At 53.6% G+C, this 13,035-nt stretch overlaps 4 protein-coding genes across 4 annotated transcripts; 1 reads left to right on the forward strand and 3 right to left on the reverse strand.

Moving 5' to 3' along the window:
* Positions 1 to 1,119: 1,119 nt before the first annotated feature.
* E0L32_002406 (uncharacterized protein) lies at positions 1,120 to 2,949 on the reverse strand (the record flags this gene model as incomplete). Its single annotated transcript, XM_031136592.1, has 1 exon — positions 1,120 to 2,949. The coding sequence occupies one exon, from the start codon at positions 2,947 to 2,949 to the stop codon at positions 1,120 to 1,122; it is 1,830 nt and encodes a 609-aa protein (XP_031000260.1).
* Positions 2,950 to 3,651: 702 nt separating this feature from the next.
* On the forward strand, positions 3,652 to 5,813 carry E0L32_002407 (uncharacterized protein; the record flags this gene model as incomplete). Its single annotated transcript, XM_031136593.1, has 2 exons — positions 3,652 to 4,518; positions 4,575 to 5,813. The coding sequence occupies 2 exons, from the start codon at positions 3,652 to 3,654 to the stop codon at positions 5,811 to 5,813; spliced, it is 2,106 nt and encodes a 701-aa protein (XP_031000261.1).
* A 1,606-nt stretch (positions 5,814 to 7,419) lies between these two features.
* Positions 7,420 to 9,176, reverse strand: E0L32_002408 (uncharacterized protein; the record flags this gene model as incomplete). The annotated part of the gene is made up of 4 exons (XM_031136594.1): positions 7,420 to 7,762; positions 7,840 to 8,135; positions 8,195 to 8,949; positions 9,011 to 9,176. 4 exons carry the CDS (start codon positions 9,174 to 9,176, stop codon positions 7,420 to 7,422), a joined length of 1,560 nt encoding a protein of 519 aa, XP_031000262.1.
* Positions 9,177 to 10,473: 1,297 nt separating this feature from the next.
* E0L32_002409 (uncharacterized protein) lies at positions 10,474 to 12,021 on the reverse strand (the record flags this gene model as incomplete). Its single annotated transcript, XM_031136595.1, has 1 exon — positions 10,474 to 12,021. The coding sequence occupies one exon, from the start codon at positions 12,019 to 12,021 to the stop codon at positions 10,474 to 10,476; it is 1,548 nt and encodes a 515-aa protein (XP_031000263.1).
* Between the last annotated feature and the right edge of the window lie 1,014 nt (positions 12,022 to 13,035).

The raw sequence follows: 13,035 nt of genomic DNA on the forward strand, positions 1-13,035 counted from the left end.
GCGCTGCTGAGCAATGGTGGTTGACTTGATCGTAGCTAAGATAGCTTCACTCAAAGGTACTTTATTGAATGAGATACTTTGAATACTGGAGAGCTATCTAGGGTAGGTATCTAAGGGTAGACATACGTCCGTATATATAGACAATGGATCACAATGGATCACCGTGATCCGTGGTGACTGGATCACTCACGATCACTCGTCCTGCGGTGATCGTGTGGTCCGTGCGTTTCTGCCTATCTTATCGTGCTGACCGCCCTTGGGGCAGTGCACTGCGGTAACGGCGGTTGATTCTGTGACATATAGTTTTAACTTAATTATATAATCAGTCAGTTAGTACTATTAAGTCTTCCTTACTATATTAATAGTAGTCTCTATCTAGGCTATAATAGCTACTAAGAACTCTCTAGCTAATAACATCCTAATCATTACAGCCTGTTACTCTAAATTAAATTTATAATTAAATTAGCGATTTCCTGATATCTCAGATAGAAAACCACGTTGAGATACCACCATTTTTGCTATTGAAATGGCGATTACAAAAATGGCTGGTGTTTTGGTGTTGACGCGAAAGTTGGTGTGGATGCGTGGGGCGGTCCAGACTTTTGGCGCGTTATTGTACCTAGGCTCCTAGGTAGGTACGACTTAGCGGAATAGACCACTGAATAGAACCCTGCTCCACAACGAGGTACTACTCCGCAACAGCGTGTGGGTGGAGGAATTCGGCAACAACCTTATTTCATCAGTGGCTACTCCGTATGTGATGCGACTCCCTTTCTTTATACGCTGCTTGCGGGATGGAGCTAAACTGCAGACAAGCAGGGAGGGTTCAGGAAACGGCCGAAACAGGATGCAAGTCCGGACTGGCTTGGACGGGAAAATGCGAACCAAAGAGGTAGCAGATTGCGGGGGGGGATTTATCTGAAATGAGGCCGGCTGATTGCCTCCTGTAGTGCTACGTGAATCCTCGGTCTAGATACATTAGGTAAATTACTCCTATCCATCGGTTGAAACAGGGCTCGCCGCTGTTCCCTGGCAGTCCTGGCGATTCGTCCGCGCGCCTACCCGGAATCTCGTGTATGGCCCTGCACCTCCACTGTGATGGCCGCGGACCAGCTTCAACTAACTGTCTTTCTTAGGTCTTCCCCGTCGCCTGGGACCACCCCGCGCACCTTTGCTCGCCGCCCTGGGGATGTTGGTCCTCCGGGTCTTGGTGTCTGCGAACGCAGGCTCTTTCTTCCCGGCCGCCGTGGAGTGCATATTTGGTCCCTTCTCCTTCTTCGGGCGGCTCCGTCCCTTGCCTGGGCGAGCCCTCACCCTGCCATTCAACGGCCTCCCTGCGGAATCTGGCCTGGTCTTTTGGCTTTTGTGGCTACGAGATGGGGTGGATGTCGCGGTGGCGGCGGGGGTGGTGGCAGGTTGTGCAGCTCTGTGTGCCACCCTCCGAGGTCTCTTGTTTGGCTCTGCTTGCGATGGCAGAGGCTCCCCGGCACGCTTTGCGGCGATTCTAGCGCTTCGTCGGGGTGGCGGTGTCGGTGTCGGTAAGAGGTCTCGGCCCTGGACGTTGTCTACCCGGTCTTGTGGCTGGCGCAAGCGTCCTTGGGTCGACGGCGGAGAACGATTGGTGTCTTCCTTTGGGTCCGGGGACGACTCTCTCGAAAGAGCATCGAGCACCCCTGCCTGCCGTGACTCGTCTGACTTGTCACATTCGAACGCAAACGCTCCGAAAATATTCCTGACATCAGGGCTTTTTGGTGGCGGTGCGATGTACAGTCCCGCGGCCTTCAATTTCTCGATTCGCTCGTCGTCCCGTCGTTGCCTCTTAGCGCTCTCTGCCGCGGCATCGACGTGCACTCCGGGAAATAACATTGTGATGTAGTCGCTACCGCGTCTGACCCAGGACCCCTTGGGCCGCTCGGATCTCGGGAGATCGATCGTCTCCAGCTCGTCGATTTCGGAAGGAGTAAACTCCATCTCCTCCGCCACGTCGAGCGGGCTGTCCTTCATCGCCTCCGCAGGAGCGAGATCCTCGGGCTCTGGGGAAGGAGACTCATGAGGCCATTTCCAAGACTTGTCTAGGCCATCTCTCCAGTCACCGCGCTCTGTCCACCACTTGACGACCTGATTCGTTGCGGAGGGTAGTTGACCCCTTTCGTGTTCGGGCAGTCGGTCGAGTCTCACGCACTCTTCAGCGACCTCGACGGCAAACACAAACCATGGCCTAGAGAAGAAGAATGCCTCGGCCTCGGCAGCAGTCGCCTCTAGCGTGAGACTGGACCTGGGTGTGAGGGGGGCGCGCTCGCCGCGGCGCAGATTCTGGCGGAGTTGTACTGCCCGCGCAACCAGGGTCCGCCAAGGGCTTGTAGCAAAGTCATCGCCCGTGTGATCCGCCCATCCTTCAGGCTGCCACCACCACGTCCAACTCTCGAAGTCGTCGGACGGGTGCATATTGCGGCCAGCGAAACCCCACTTGGGATTCCAGACACCCAGTTTCTCCCACCGCCGCTTGACAAGATGGCGAGCGATGACCCCTTCGCGCATGATGCCATCTAATCGTCTGAACATCTCGGGCCTCGGACCGCCGCGATCCCAGTACCAATCCTGGAACCGAGCGTGTTCGCGATACACCTCATCATGGTAAACATGGTCGGGGCGGGCGAGACTGCGTATCAAATACGATACTGAGCGCAGCTCTTGCTGACTGAAAGGGCGATCTAGGAGAGCTTTCAGCTCTTGTGGCTGAAGCGGGGTCGGCGGTGATGGTGGGATGACGTGAATGTCAAGATATTCATCATCGGTGGACGATGCGTACTCAGGCGGTTCATCTCGCTCAAAACGACGAAGCGAACGCAGGTTCTCGTTCTCTGCCATGGCCTGGAGTCGAGGAATCACGTCGTCGACAACAGTCCTGTAAAGATGGGCAACATAGTCCCACGAGGGCAGCCGCGGCATGTTGACTTGAGAGCAACTGATAAAGAGTGACAAGGGGCTGTGGACAGAAGATGGTAGAGAAATGATACGGGAGAGAGGGAGAGAGAGAAAGGGAGAGACGTCGCGGCAGCAAGAAATCCAGAAAGGAGGGCGGTCAGTATCCTTTCCAGCAGATGGATGAGCCTACAACGACGGCTTCGCCGGGCGGATTGCTGCCTATGACGCCTCCGCGACAGGCCTGGAACGCCATCAACCTCCACAACCACCAATGAAACCAATGAAACCAATGAAGCCTGGGGGACACTCGACAAAGGGAGCGTATTCGCTTGTTTCACCCGCGTGCCAATTATTCTCAGCGAAAGCGGTAGGACTCTGTCATTCAAAACAAAGCCAAAGACTGCTTTCGGCGGGACCAGCAGCAGAATGGGGAGCTAATTGGCAGATGGGAAATGTTTGCTTTTGGGAAGCAGTTGGCCAGTCTGCTAGCCTCGCCCTGCCGCCGCCACTCCAGTCTAGCTCTGGCTGCGATAGGTTCAATCTCGCTTGGTGATACACTCTCCGCCCGCCGATCTAATTGCCTACTGCGTAATGTAGGTAGGTAGTTCGTCGGGGCTCGCCGCATCTGTGATAAGATGAAGCATCCGGCTCGCTCTCCTCCGTCCGGGCTCCTGCACACCTTCTTTTCCCGTTCCCACCATTCCCACCACTCCAACCGCTCCAACCATGACCCAGAAACCCGACTCGCACACTCTCTTCCATCTCGTACCCACCAATCAGTTAGCACATGATGCCCTTCTTCACCCCGACAATCAAAAGTTTGTATCGAGAAATGCACACGGCAACCTCGGCCTTGAGATTGGCTTCCATGTCTCGTCCATGCAGCACGGACATGTCATCACCAGGCTCGGCCGAGATGCCGATCTGATTCTTTCCCCGCGTCAGCCACAGGAGACCATGTCCCGAGTTCACGTCGCCTTTGAGGTCAACCCCACCATAAACATGGTCGTTCTATCTGTCCGATCGAAAAAGACCTCCACCGTCAAGTTCAAGGTGCACCCACCGAAAGAGAATGGAGCCAACGCCACACACGACAGCCCCGAAGGACGGGACATGGGCCTCGTTCCGAACAAGGTCTCGGAACAGGCCGAAGCCCAGGAAATCATTGGCGACGGCGTTCTTCTCTATGTACATGAGTATGATATCTCGATTGCATCCTACAGCTTTCATTTATGCTGGTGGCAGAGCCCGAGGGCTTGCGAGACACTTGTTCGTGAAGACTACGACACAGCGAGGCTACTGTTGCAGGAATGCCAATCGCGTGGTAGAGCAACTGAATTCGATGAAGCGGAGGCTCGATCATGGTACCTTACGAGGCAGCAAACGGCGGCAAAGACCCATCGCTTCAAAGATATACCACACCTTCGCAAATCTAAAGGAAGCGGTGCGTTCGGCGAAGTCTTCGAGGCCGTCGACTGGGTCTCAGGCAATAGGTTCGCCATCAAAGTGGTCAAACTCAAGAAAGGCAACCACGGTGATGAGGCACGGGCGACACTCTACCGAGAGATCGAGATCTTGAAGCGTTTGAAACATGTCAGTCACGCTCTCTATGGCACCTCCTGTATTATTCCTGCTGACACTGCCCACAGCCCCATATCATTGAATGCCTAGGCGTAGATCACTTCGATTCTCTCCGCCCAGAGATCTTCATGCCGCTCCAAGAAGGTTCGCTGACCGACCTGATCATCGCAAAGAAGGCTCCTGATCATGCAGCGCTCTGCAAGGAGGTGTTGAAACAGTGCCTCAGCGCTCTCGCCTTTTTGTCAAGCGAGAAGGTGATCCACCGGGATGTGAAGCCCGACAACATTCTCTACAACCCTTTGCCTGAAGATCAAGGCTTCCTCTTCCAGCTTGCCGATTTTGGACTCGCCCAGAGCCAGATGGCAGCCAGGACAGTCTGCGGCACGCCGTGCTATCAGGCCCCAGAGCTCTGGCCCTCTGATAGCAAGATCAAGGCTGGTCAGAGTCCCAAAATGGACGTTTTCTCTCTTCTCGCCACCATGCTTGCGATACATTGCGAGTTCCGAGGATTTCCTCCGCCCCACTGCCAGTTCTACGGCGATGTTCTGCGCGAAATAGAACGCAGGGTCTCACTAAGTGAGTATGCGTCTCTTGCGCCCATGGCAAGGAGGAATCCACGAGAGAGGGCATCGGCTGCGCAGATACTTCAGATGCTATTTGACGGCTGGGGACTGCCGTCGGGTCCTCTGAAGACCGGAGACGTCGGCATCACTGCTCCTCGCCAAGGCCGCGTGAAAGCCGACAGCCGATTGATTGTGATCCCGCCTCCCATCCCAACCCTACCTCGCAACACGGCCCCACGTCGCACTTTGAAGCGCGGTACAACGGCACCGCCTAGTAAGCCTGTGCAGCCAAATCGCACCCAGATCCCACCTCGCAACCCCGCCTCGCTTCTCAACCTCGCTCCGCGTCGCAATGTGAGGCGCAGCACAACGACACCAACTAAGCCTGTGCAGCCAATTCGCAACCGGATCCCGCCACTTCGCAACCGAATCCCGCCATTTCGCAACCGGGTCCCGCCTCCTAACCCGGCCCCGCCTCCCAACGTCCCGTCTTCGAATCCCGTCCCACGTTCCCACCCGGCGCTACGTCCCATCCCGAGGCGCAGGTCGACGGCAGAGCCTGAGCCTGTACAGCCAATTCGCAAACACCAAGGTGGCATTGCAAAGCGCCGCGCCGCGAGCAGCAAGCTCAGGGCTGATACCCTTGCTGGCCTGCTTCTGGAGCCAGCCAAGCCACATGCAGGTTCCGACTCAATAAGTGCTAAGATTCGCATGATGCCTGGCGCATATGTCGACTCAGACTGATTATCAGTTCACCGCCCAGCCTCTCCCAATGTCATCTTCTCCCTTGCCAATGGCACGCCTTCGAGTGCGGCAAGCTCGACATTTGGGGAGCATCAGTCTCAATTGCCAACTATTCATTCGCCTTTGCCTGGCGAGGTGTCAAGATTGTCAAGCAACACCCCTCCTGGACGTAGCGATCTATGCTTGGATGCTCAAGCAGAATTTGTGAGACAGTGCATATGCTTTCAGCGAAAGCGAGCGAAATGGCTGTCCGATTACACTCTGGGCTCCAATGTGGGAGTAGTTTCATTTGTGTCAATGATCTGTTCATTCTGCTTTTTGGCAGTCGTCTAATAAGTAATGGTTCAAAGGGTTTTAGGAATTGGATTTCATATGACTTGCAATAGATTTCATAGAGCTTGCATCAGAAACATAGCTGTGGGCGTTACATCTGGATCAATAAAGAAGGGAGCCTATTTGGTCAAACTCCACAGAACTGATGCCTGAAAACTCTCGTGATAGTTGAATCGCAGCTAGAGGATTATTTTTCAGTATATAACTGTACTAAAAGTAGTTATCTATACGCCTAGGATACTATCACGACGACCACATGCCACATGCCGCTGGAGCTTGGTCGTTCAATCATTGGTGCTCGGCAAGGCGGCTTATTCGTTTGACACCAACTCACTGATGAGACTCGCCCCATGTGCAGTCGCCCCCACCATGCCGCCGTTCTTCTCGCAGCCAAGGAGAGAAGCAGACTTTTGAGCCTCAGTGGTATTCACACAGCCGTCGCTCGCGTCGGTGAGATCTGTGTAGAGGATGGAAGAGGTGAAACGGGGATTGATGTGTCCAGTCTGGCGAGGGACATGACGGTCCCGCGGAATTCGACAGGGAGCTGCCTCGAGTGCTCCTCACAGTCGGTCCCGGACGGCGGTCCACTTGATGATTTGATCGGGATGTGGCAGACTGATTCAGCTAACTTGGTTGACAATGTGACCCCTGCGCGAAGCGATTCGCGATACTGCTGGGTTGGGTCCGACATGTCATCATCATGACACCGTCCCAGGTCATACTGCGGATCGAATTAGGCCAGCTGGCCGCTGCCGTACCTGTGATGTACAAACTATTTCTGATTTATGAGTTGCTACTCTCTTGTGCAGACTTCCCCAAAGGTTGTGTCCGGTGTGGAGTAGATACCCTCCGCATCCGGTACTGCATCTTGTTGCGAAGAGATGTCCGGACGAGTTGATTGACCGTGCCCCAGGCCAAACCATGGTCGGGAGGCGGAAAGGTCCCGGACGGATCCCAGGCTTCAGGCCTGTATTAGAGGCGCCAGCAGTCGGACTTGACGGCCTTGTGATCACGAGAGTAGATCAAATCGCGGTGACTAATGTGTGCTTACTATCACGAACTGTTAGAGTGTCTCTATAATACAGGTATTCGATTTATTATATGTCTTATATTACTCTGGATCTCTAGTGTAATATGGTATATATCTGATATTTAATTTGAGTACTGACTGTATTATGACATATCTGATAGATACATTAAGAATAGTCCTCTTTCCCAATACCAACCCTGTCTGCAAAATGCAGTCCCTAATTCACCCACTCCATTCTATATTTTAGGCAACCTCCTCTGCCGTCTCTCCACGGACACCGCTTTTAGCATCGTGGCCAAGGTCTAAGCCTGTCACAGCCGCTTTCTCACCGTCAAAGATGACGGCCATCTCCTCGAGCGAGTGACCCCTTGTTTCTGGGTAGAAGAACCAGATGGTGCAGATTATGAAGAGAAGAATTACCACAAAGACAATGTAGTACTTCCAACCAATGGCAGCCAGGGCGATCGGGTTGACGAAGATGTTGAAGAACACGGCAAGACTGGTCGAGACCTGGAGTAGTGCCATTCCGCGAGCGCGCAGCTCATAAGGCCAGATCTCCGCGGTGTAGGAGATGAGAAGAGGCGTGCTGTTAGTAGCAGAAGCGTTGTAAGCATATTTCCATCCTGGGTGAAGAGTGTATTTTCGGGTTGGAGCGTGACTTACAAGGCGATGTCATAGAATCCGTAGTACAGGTATAGGAATGGAACTACCGCGATGCCGATTGCATGGCTTCCAGTGTTGGCAAAGCTCCCTGAGAGTCCGGTAATCAGAATGAAGCTGATGAGCATCCCGATGGAGCTGATCAGGAACAGCGGCCGACGGCCGACGAGATCGACACTCATGGCAGAGCCAACAGCACAGAAAAGATTCCACACCTGCAGGCAACCGCTGATCAAAGTCTGCTGTGTCACAGACGTGATCCCGACGGTCTTAAGCACCATTGCCAGATAGTAGGACACCTGAGGACTCGATTAGTGGCTATTTAGCACGCGGTAAGGACATATCCGAGCAAGCTTACTACACCGACCCCGTTCCATTGCGCAAAGATACCCAGGGTAATCGATATGAAGGCCCGATGGCGGTTACCTTTGGTCGAGAATAGATCGGCCCAGGAAGTTGAAGACATGGCCATCTTATCTGCTTCGATGGCTCTCTGAATCTCGGTCATTTCGAACTCGACAAGAAGTGAATGCTCGTCGCTACCAGCATGAAACTTCGTCAAGATGGCTCGGGCCTTGTCCAGCTGGCCTGTTGAAACCAGGAAACGTGGTGATTCCGGTACCAAAATGGCCGCTGGCAAGATGAGAATAGGGACAGCGAGCTGTAGCAGAGAGGGTATCCTCCAGGTCCAGTCATTTCCATAGTTGCGCGTTCCATAAGTCGCCCATGCAGCCACGGTTGAGCCGACATACCAGCCACAATTGTACAGCGCTGTCAGGACAGCGCGATGCGTAGGGAAGGCCAGTTCGGTAATGAGCAACGGTGCGAGGCTGCCCCACCAGGCGGACGGCTGGCCGATGAAGAATCGGCCGAGGACGAAGGTAGCTTTGTTGTGGCCGAGCGCTTGGAGTAGGGCACCTAGAAGGAGGAACACATAACCTATCAGAAGGCCCTTCTTTCGGCCCCAGCGGTTGGCAAAGTAAGCAACGGCAGGCAGTGCTATGGCGGCGGAGAGGGCCTGGACGGCGTTTATGAATCCAAGCCAGGATCCAGAAGGGTCACCCATGAAGGCAAACCACTCTGGAAGGGCCATGAGGCCATTCATCATACTTCCTGTGACTCATTATTTTAGTTACACCTCTTACTTTGTGGACCGTGGTGGACTGTGCCATACCATCATATCCATTGGCGGCAGAAAAAAGGGTCATGGAGACAGCATAGAAGTTAAGCACTAGCAAATGCTTCTTCTTGTACCAAGGGATGCCATCTTGGGGAAGCACCTGAGCAAGGTCTTTGCCGACGGCGGAGTTGTTATCCGTTGGCTTCGCTCTTGCAAACATGGCGAGTATTTAAAACGCAGACTCGAGGATGAAGAATGGCATCAGGCCCCTATCATAGAAGATATTTAAGGTCAGGTGTAGGAGAACGCTCAGAGGGTAGCGGCAAAATAAAGTGTAAGTTAAGAAACCCGCATGCATATCATTGCGGACGGCATCAGACCTATCAATTAAATAAATCAGGGCGTCGCTGCGGGTCAGTGTTTTGGGGCGAGCATCTGGACTGGGGAAAAGTTTGGGGCTCTGCTAGCTCTCGCGGAATTCCGGACTTAAACGTTTCACTCGAGTTGTGTGGGCAGGTTAAGCATACCCGGACGGCCGCAAATCCAGGATTGGTTGGTTCGCTAAATGACCAGGAAATCCTCCAGATCTCTGTTCATGGCTGTCTGCTCCCGCTCGAGCAGAACCACGTAGTTACGTGCCATAATTTGCAGACACAGTCTCCATAAAGTCTTACCAGGCATGAACTGCTATACCCCTTCGTGAAGAAGTTGGTCACTACTAGAAAGACCATCGTCAAACGCTCGACTGATAATATAATGGTTTTATAGCCGGGCAAAGACGCTGAAATCGTTTAGAGTCAAAGGAGGTCAATTTGCTTCTAACACGCAAAAGCTTTGGCCGAGCTCTCAAAGCCGAGTATAACCACTGGCAATAGTGGTCCTTCGTGAAACTTGAGGTGTCAAAGCTTTGATTTCGGTGTGTTGTCTGTCTCATGGATCCTGGCCATGACCAATTGCCGGCACTCCCCGAGATCCGGGACCCTTGCTCAGCAGACCTCAAATCTCAAATCTCAGGGTCTAGGCTGTATTCTCGCAAAAGGTGCCTGGCTCCGACCCCTACAGGGCACAGGTAGATCTCTGTTCCTGTTCTAAGCTCTTATTGGAATGGCGTTTTAGACCAGTGGTCAACGTTTAGCGAGACGAGGCCAGCATGCCCGAAAATCCGCGAAAATGTAATTCTCGTTCCCCAGATTTTCCTCATTTTGAAGAGGGGGATCCCTCGACCCCAACATTCTGGTGGATTCTTCCACTGCATCTGTCAGTGTTGGTTGAGCGATGCAATCTGGATTGAAAGCTCACTATGTCCGCTCACTTCCACGATGTATCAAAGGGAATCTGGAGCAAATGAACAGTTCATAATAGCATCTAATTCACCGTGAGTAGGAAGCAGGGTATCTTAGGAATATCAACAAGGATAATAAAACATGTCACCTCACTTTTGAAAAATCAAGACTGATATATACGCACTAAATATCTGCCTAGACAAAATATTACGATTACTGACTTGAAGAATTAGATCAGTTGTCCCATCGCTTTAATTCAATTTGAAGTGGGTTTTCCACTACTGCCGAGACACTGTCGTCAAAGTGCATCGTCTGTCTCTGTTCCTCCTCGTACCTTGGCCAGGCGGGTTCCCCTGACATGGCAAACGCAACCCAAGCTCGATGCATGACATCTGCAAGTCCTTGGGGGGGCGTAGGCCCGAGTAGTGTCTCTGTGTTGAGGCCGAGGGTATCGAAAACGAAGGGAATCTCCACTGAGTGCGCAGCGCCGAGACGCCCGCCCATCTGGGGCGAGCGCCAAGCGAATTCGTACATGTAGGTGCCGGCACCAGGGCTGGCTGCCTTGGAATGGGCGTCTGCGAAGCGCAGAGCCGGAATCCTCCAGTACCAGTCGGTCTGGATGGCTGACAACAGCTCACCAGCACTGAACTTTGGGTGAGACTTTCGGTAAGCTTCAAGACCCTGTGTTGTCAGACCATATGCGCCTGCCATGGCGGACACGGCGCCTTCAGTCATGCGGTCGATGGAGCCGTCTGAGAGGAAAAACAGCCGCGTCTCCTCGGTGTTGGAACCCACGAGCAGGTCGATGTCTGCCGCACTGCCCGCGCCCACGAGAGTGGCAGGATGATCTGGGATGATGTCGCTGTCGATGGTCGGTGCCCATGGTAGGAAAGTGAGCGCAACCTCGCCCCAGATTGCCGGATCGGGCTGCATCTGGAGCTGCATCCGCAGCTTGCCCTGCGCCTCAAGTATCTGCTCGTAGGGCATTGAAGCCAGCGCATCCCGTGTCGCCTCAACTCCCAACATCTCCGCAACGCGCTGACCAATCCGTGCTGCAGTGCCCGGTGTGTTCAACCGCGGCGCGTTGCCACTCTGCACGATGGCGCGGCGAAAAAGTCCCCTGGCTCGCGGGACGGCCAGGAGCGTGGCCACGCTCATCCCCCCGGCCGACTCGCCAAATATGGTGACTCTGCTCGGGTCGCCGCCGAACGCAGCCACATTCTCCCGCACCCACTCGAGTGCGGCGATCTGGTCAAGAAGGCCCAGATTAGCTATTCCATCATCCGCCAGGTATAGAAAGCCCTCGAGGCCGACGCGGTAGCTGATGGTCACGCACACAACACCATCACGGGCAAATCTGCTACCGTCATAGTAGGCCGAGCCGCCCGTGGCGTGGAACTCGAACATGCCACCAGGAATCCACACCATGACCGGCATTCCTTCCCCAGTGGTCGTCGGTGCTCCGATACTGGGGGTCCATATATTGAGCGTTAGGCAGTCCTCCCCGGTGGTAACAACCTCGGCGAGTGCCTCACCCACTCCGGGTGGGTAGGGTACCTGAGGGCACTTCGGCCCAAAGGTGAGGGCATCACGCACGCCGTCCCAAGATGTGACGGGCTGGGGCGGGCGCAAGTGATTGGGTCCGAATGGCGATGCTGCGAATGGGACGCCTTTGAATACATGAATGCCGTCAGATATCTGACCCCGGATATCGCCCGATTGTGTTCGTACAATGGGGCTACCGGCGTTGGCCATGCGGCTATTCATGAAAGTGCTGTCCATGAGGGTGCTTTAGAGGTCAGAGCGATATCACCAAGCCGTCGTCTAAGGCCTTGACTTCAATGAAGATGATTGTTGTTGATATGTTTGAACGTTTGTAAGTTCGAAAGAAACGATGTGATCAATGAAAGTGAACACTGTACAGTACAGGGTCAAGGTGTCCGTCCAGATTATTTAGTTATTATGATTCTAAAACAATCACCTGTCTTTCCGCTATTGCAACATCATGATTTACTGCTGACTTCAGGTGGCGTGGGGTGATGTGGCGTCCAATCAGGTTACGACGGCAGCACCCTATGCCTATTGCGATCGCATAGATGGTGGATGCGAAGGATGCGCATCGTGGTTGACTCGTAGCTTTTGCTTGCCAAGCAACGATTCCCTTTTGCCGAGGTTACGTGTGATATTATCACCAGTCCGCTATGTTAGACCGTCGCTTGTACTTGTCCCGGAGGCTGCAGGAGTCTCGACGCACATCCAGACAGACCTGGCACACAGAGTCAAGCAGCGCTGGCCCACATTGCATGGAGACTCAACGACGTGATTGCACAGGCCCTTGCCAACCACAATGATAATCTCCTCATCAATAACAAGGATAGGAAGAAGGCGTGGCAGCTGGCTGCAGTTCGGGGTATCACCAAGTCGTGTGGCCGCTCCTGAAGAATGATGTACAGGATAAGACAACACAAGATAACCCTGAAGTTAGACAAAAAAACAAGCTGGGGCGGATAGCGCTTCTCATTCGTGGCGGAACAGGACCACAATGAGGTGATAAAGACCTTGCTTACATATTTGGGCGATTATGCCAAGGTTAAGCAACAGTGAAGCACACCGTTGCCGGCTGCAATAGACCAGGGCAACAGGGCCGCGGCGGCTGTGGCTGTGCTGCTGGACACACACATCAATACGGACGCACACTACTTACGCTGCTACCAGAGGATGTGGACGCCCACAAGGGTATTGTTGGCAAGAAACAATATAGCGTTGTGTATGAATCATAGGTATATTAGTTTGATG

The sequence above is a fragment of the Thyridium curvatum genome, assembly GCF_004353045.1.
Source record: "Thyridium curvatum strain D216 chromosome Unknown NODE_10_length_634906_cov_78.760910, whole genome shotgun sequence".
NCBI lineage: Eukaryota > Fungi > Ascomycota > Sordariomycetes > Thyridiales > Thyridiaceae > Thyridium > Thyridium curvatum.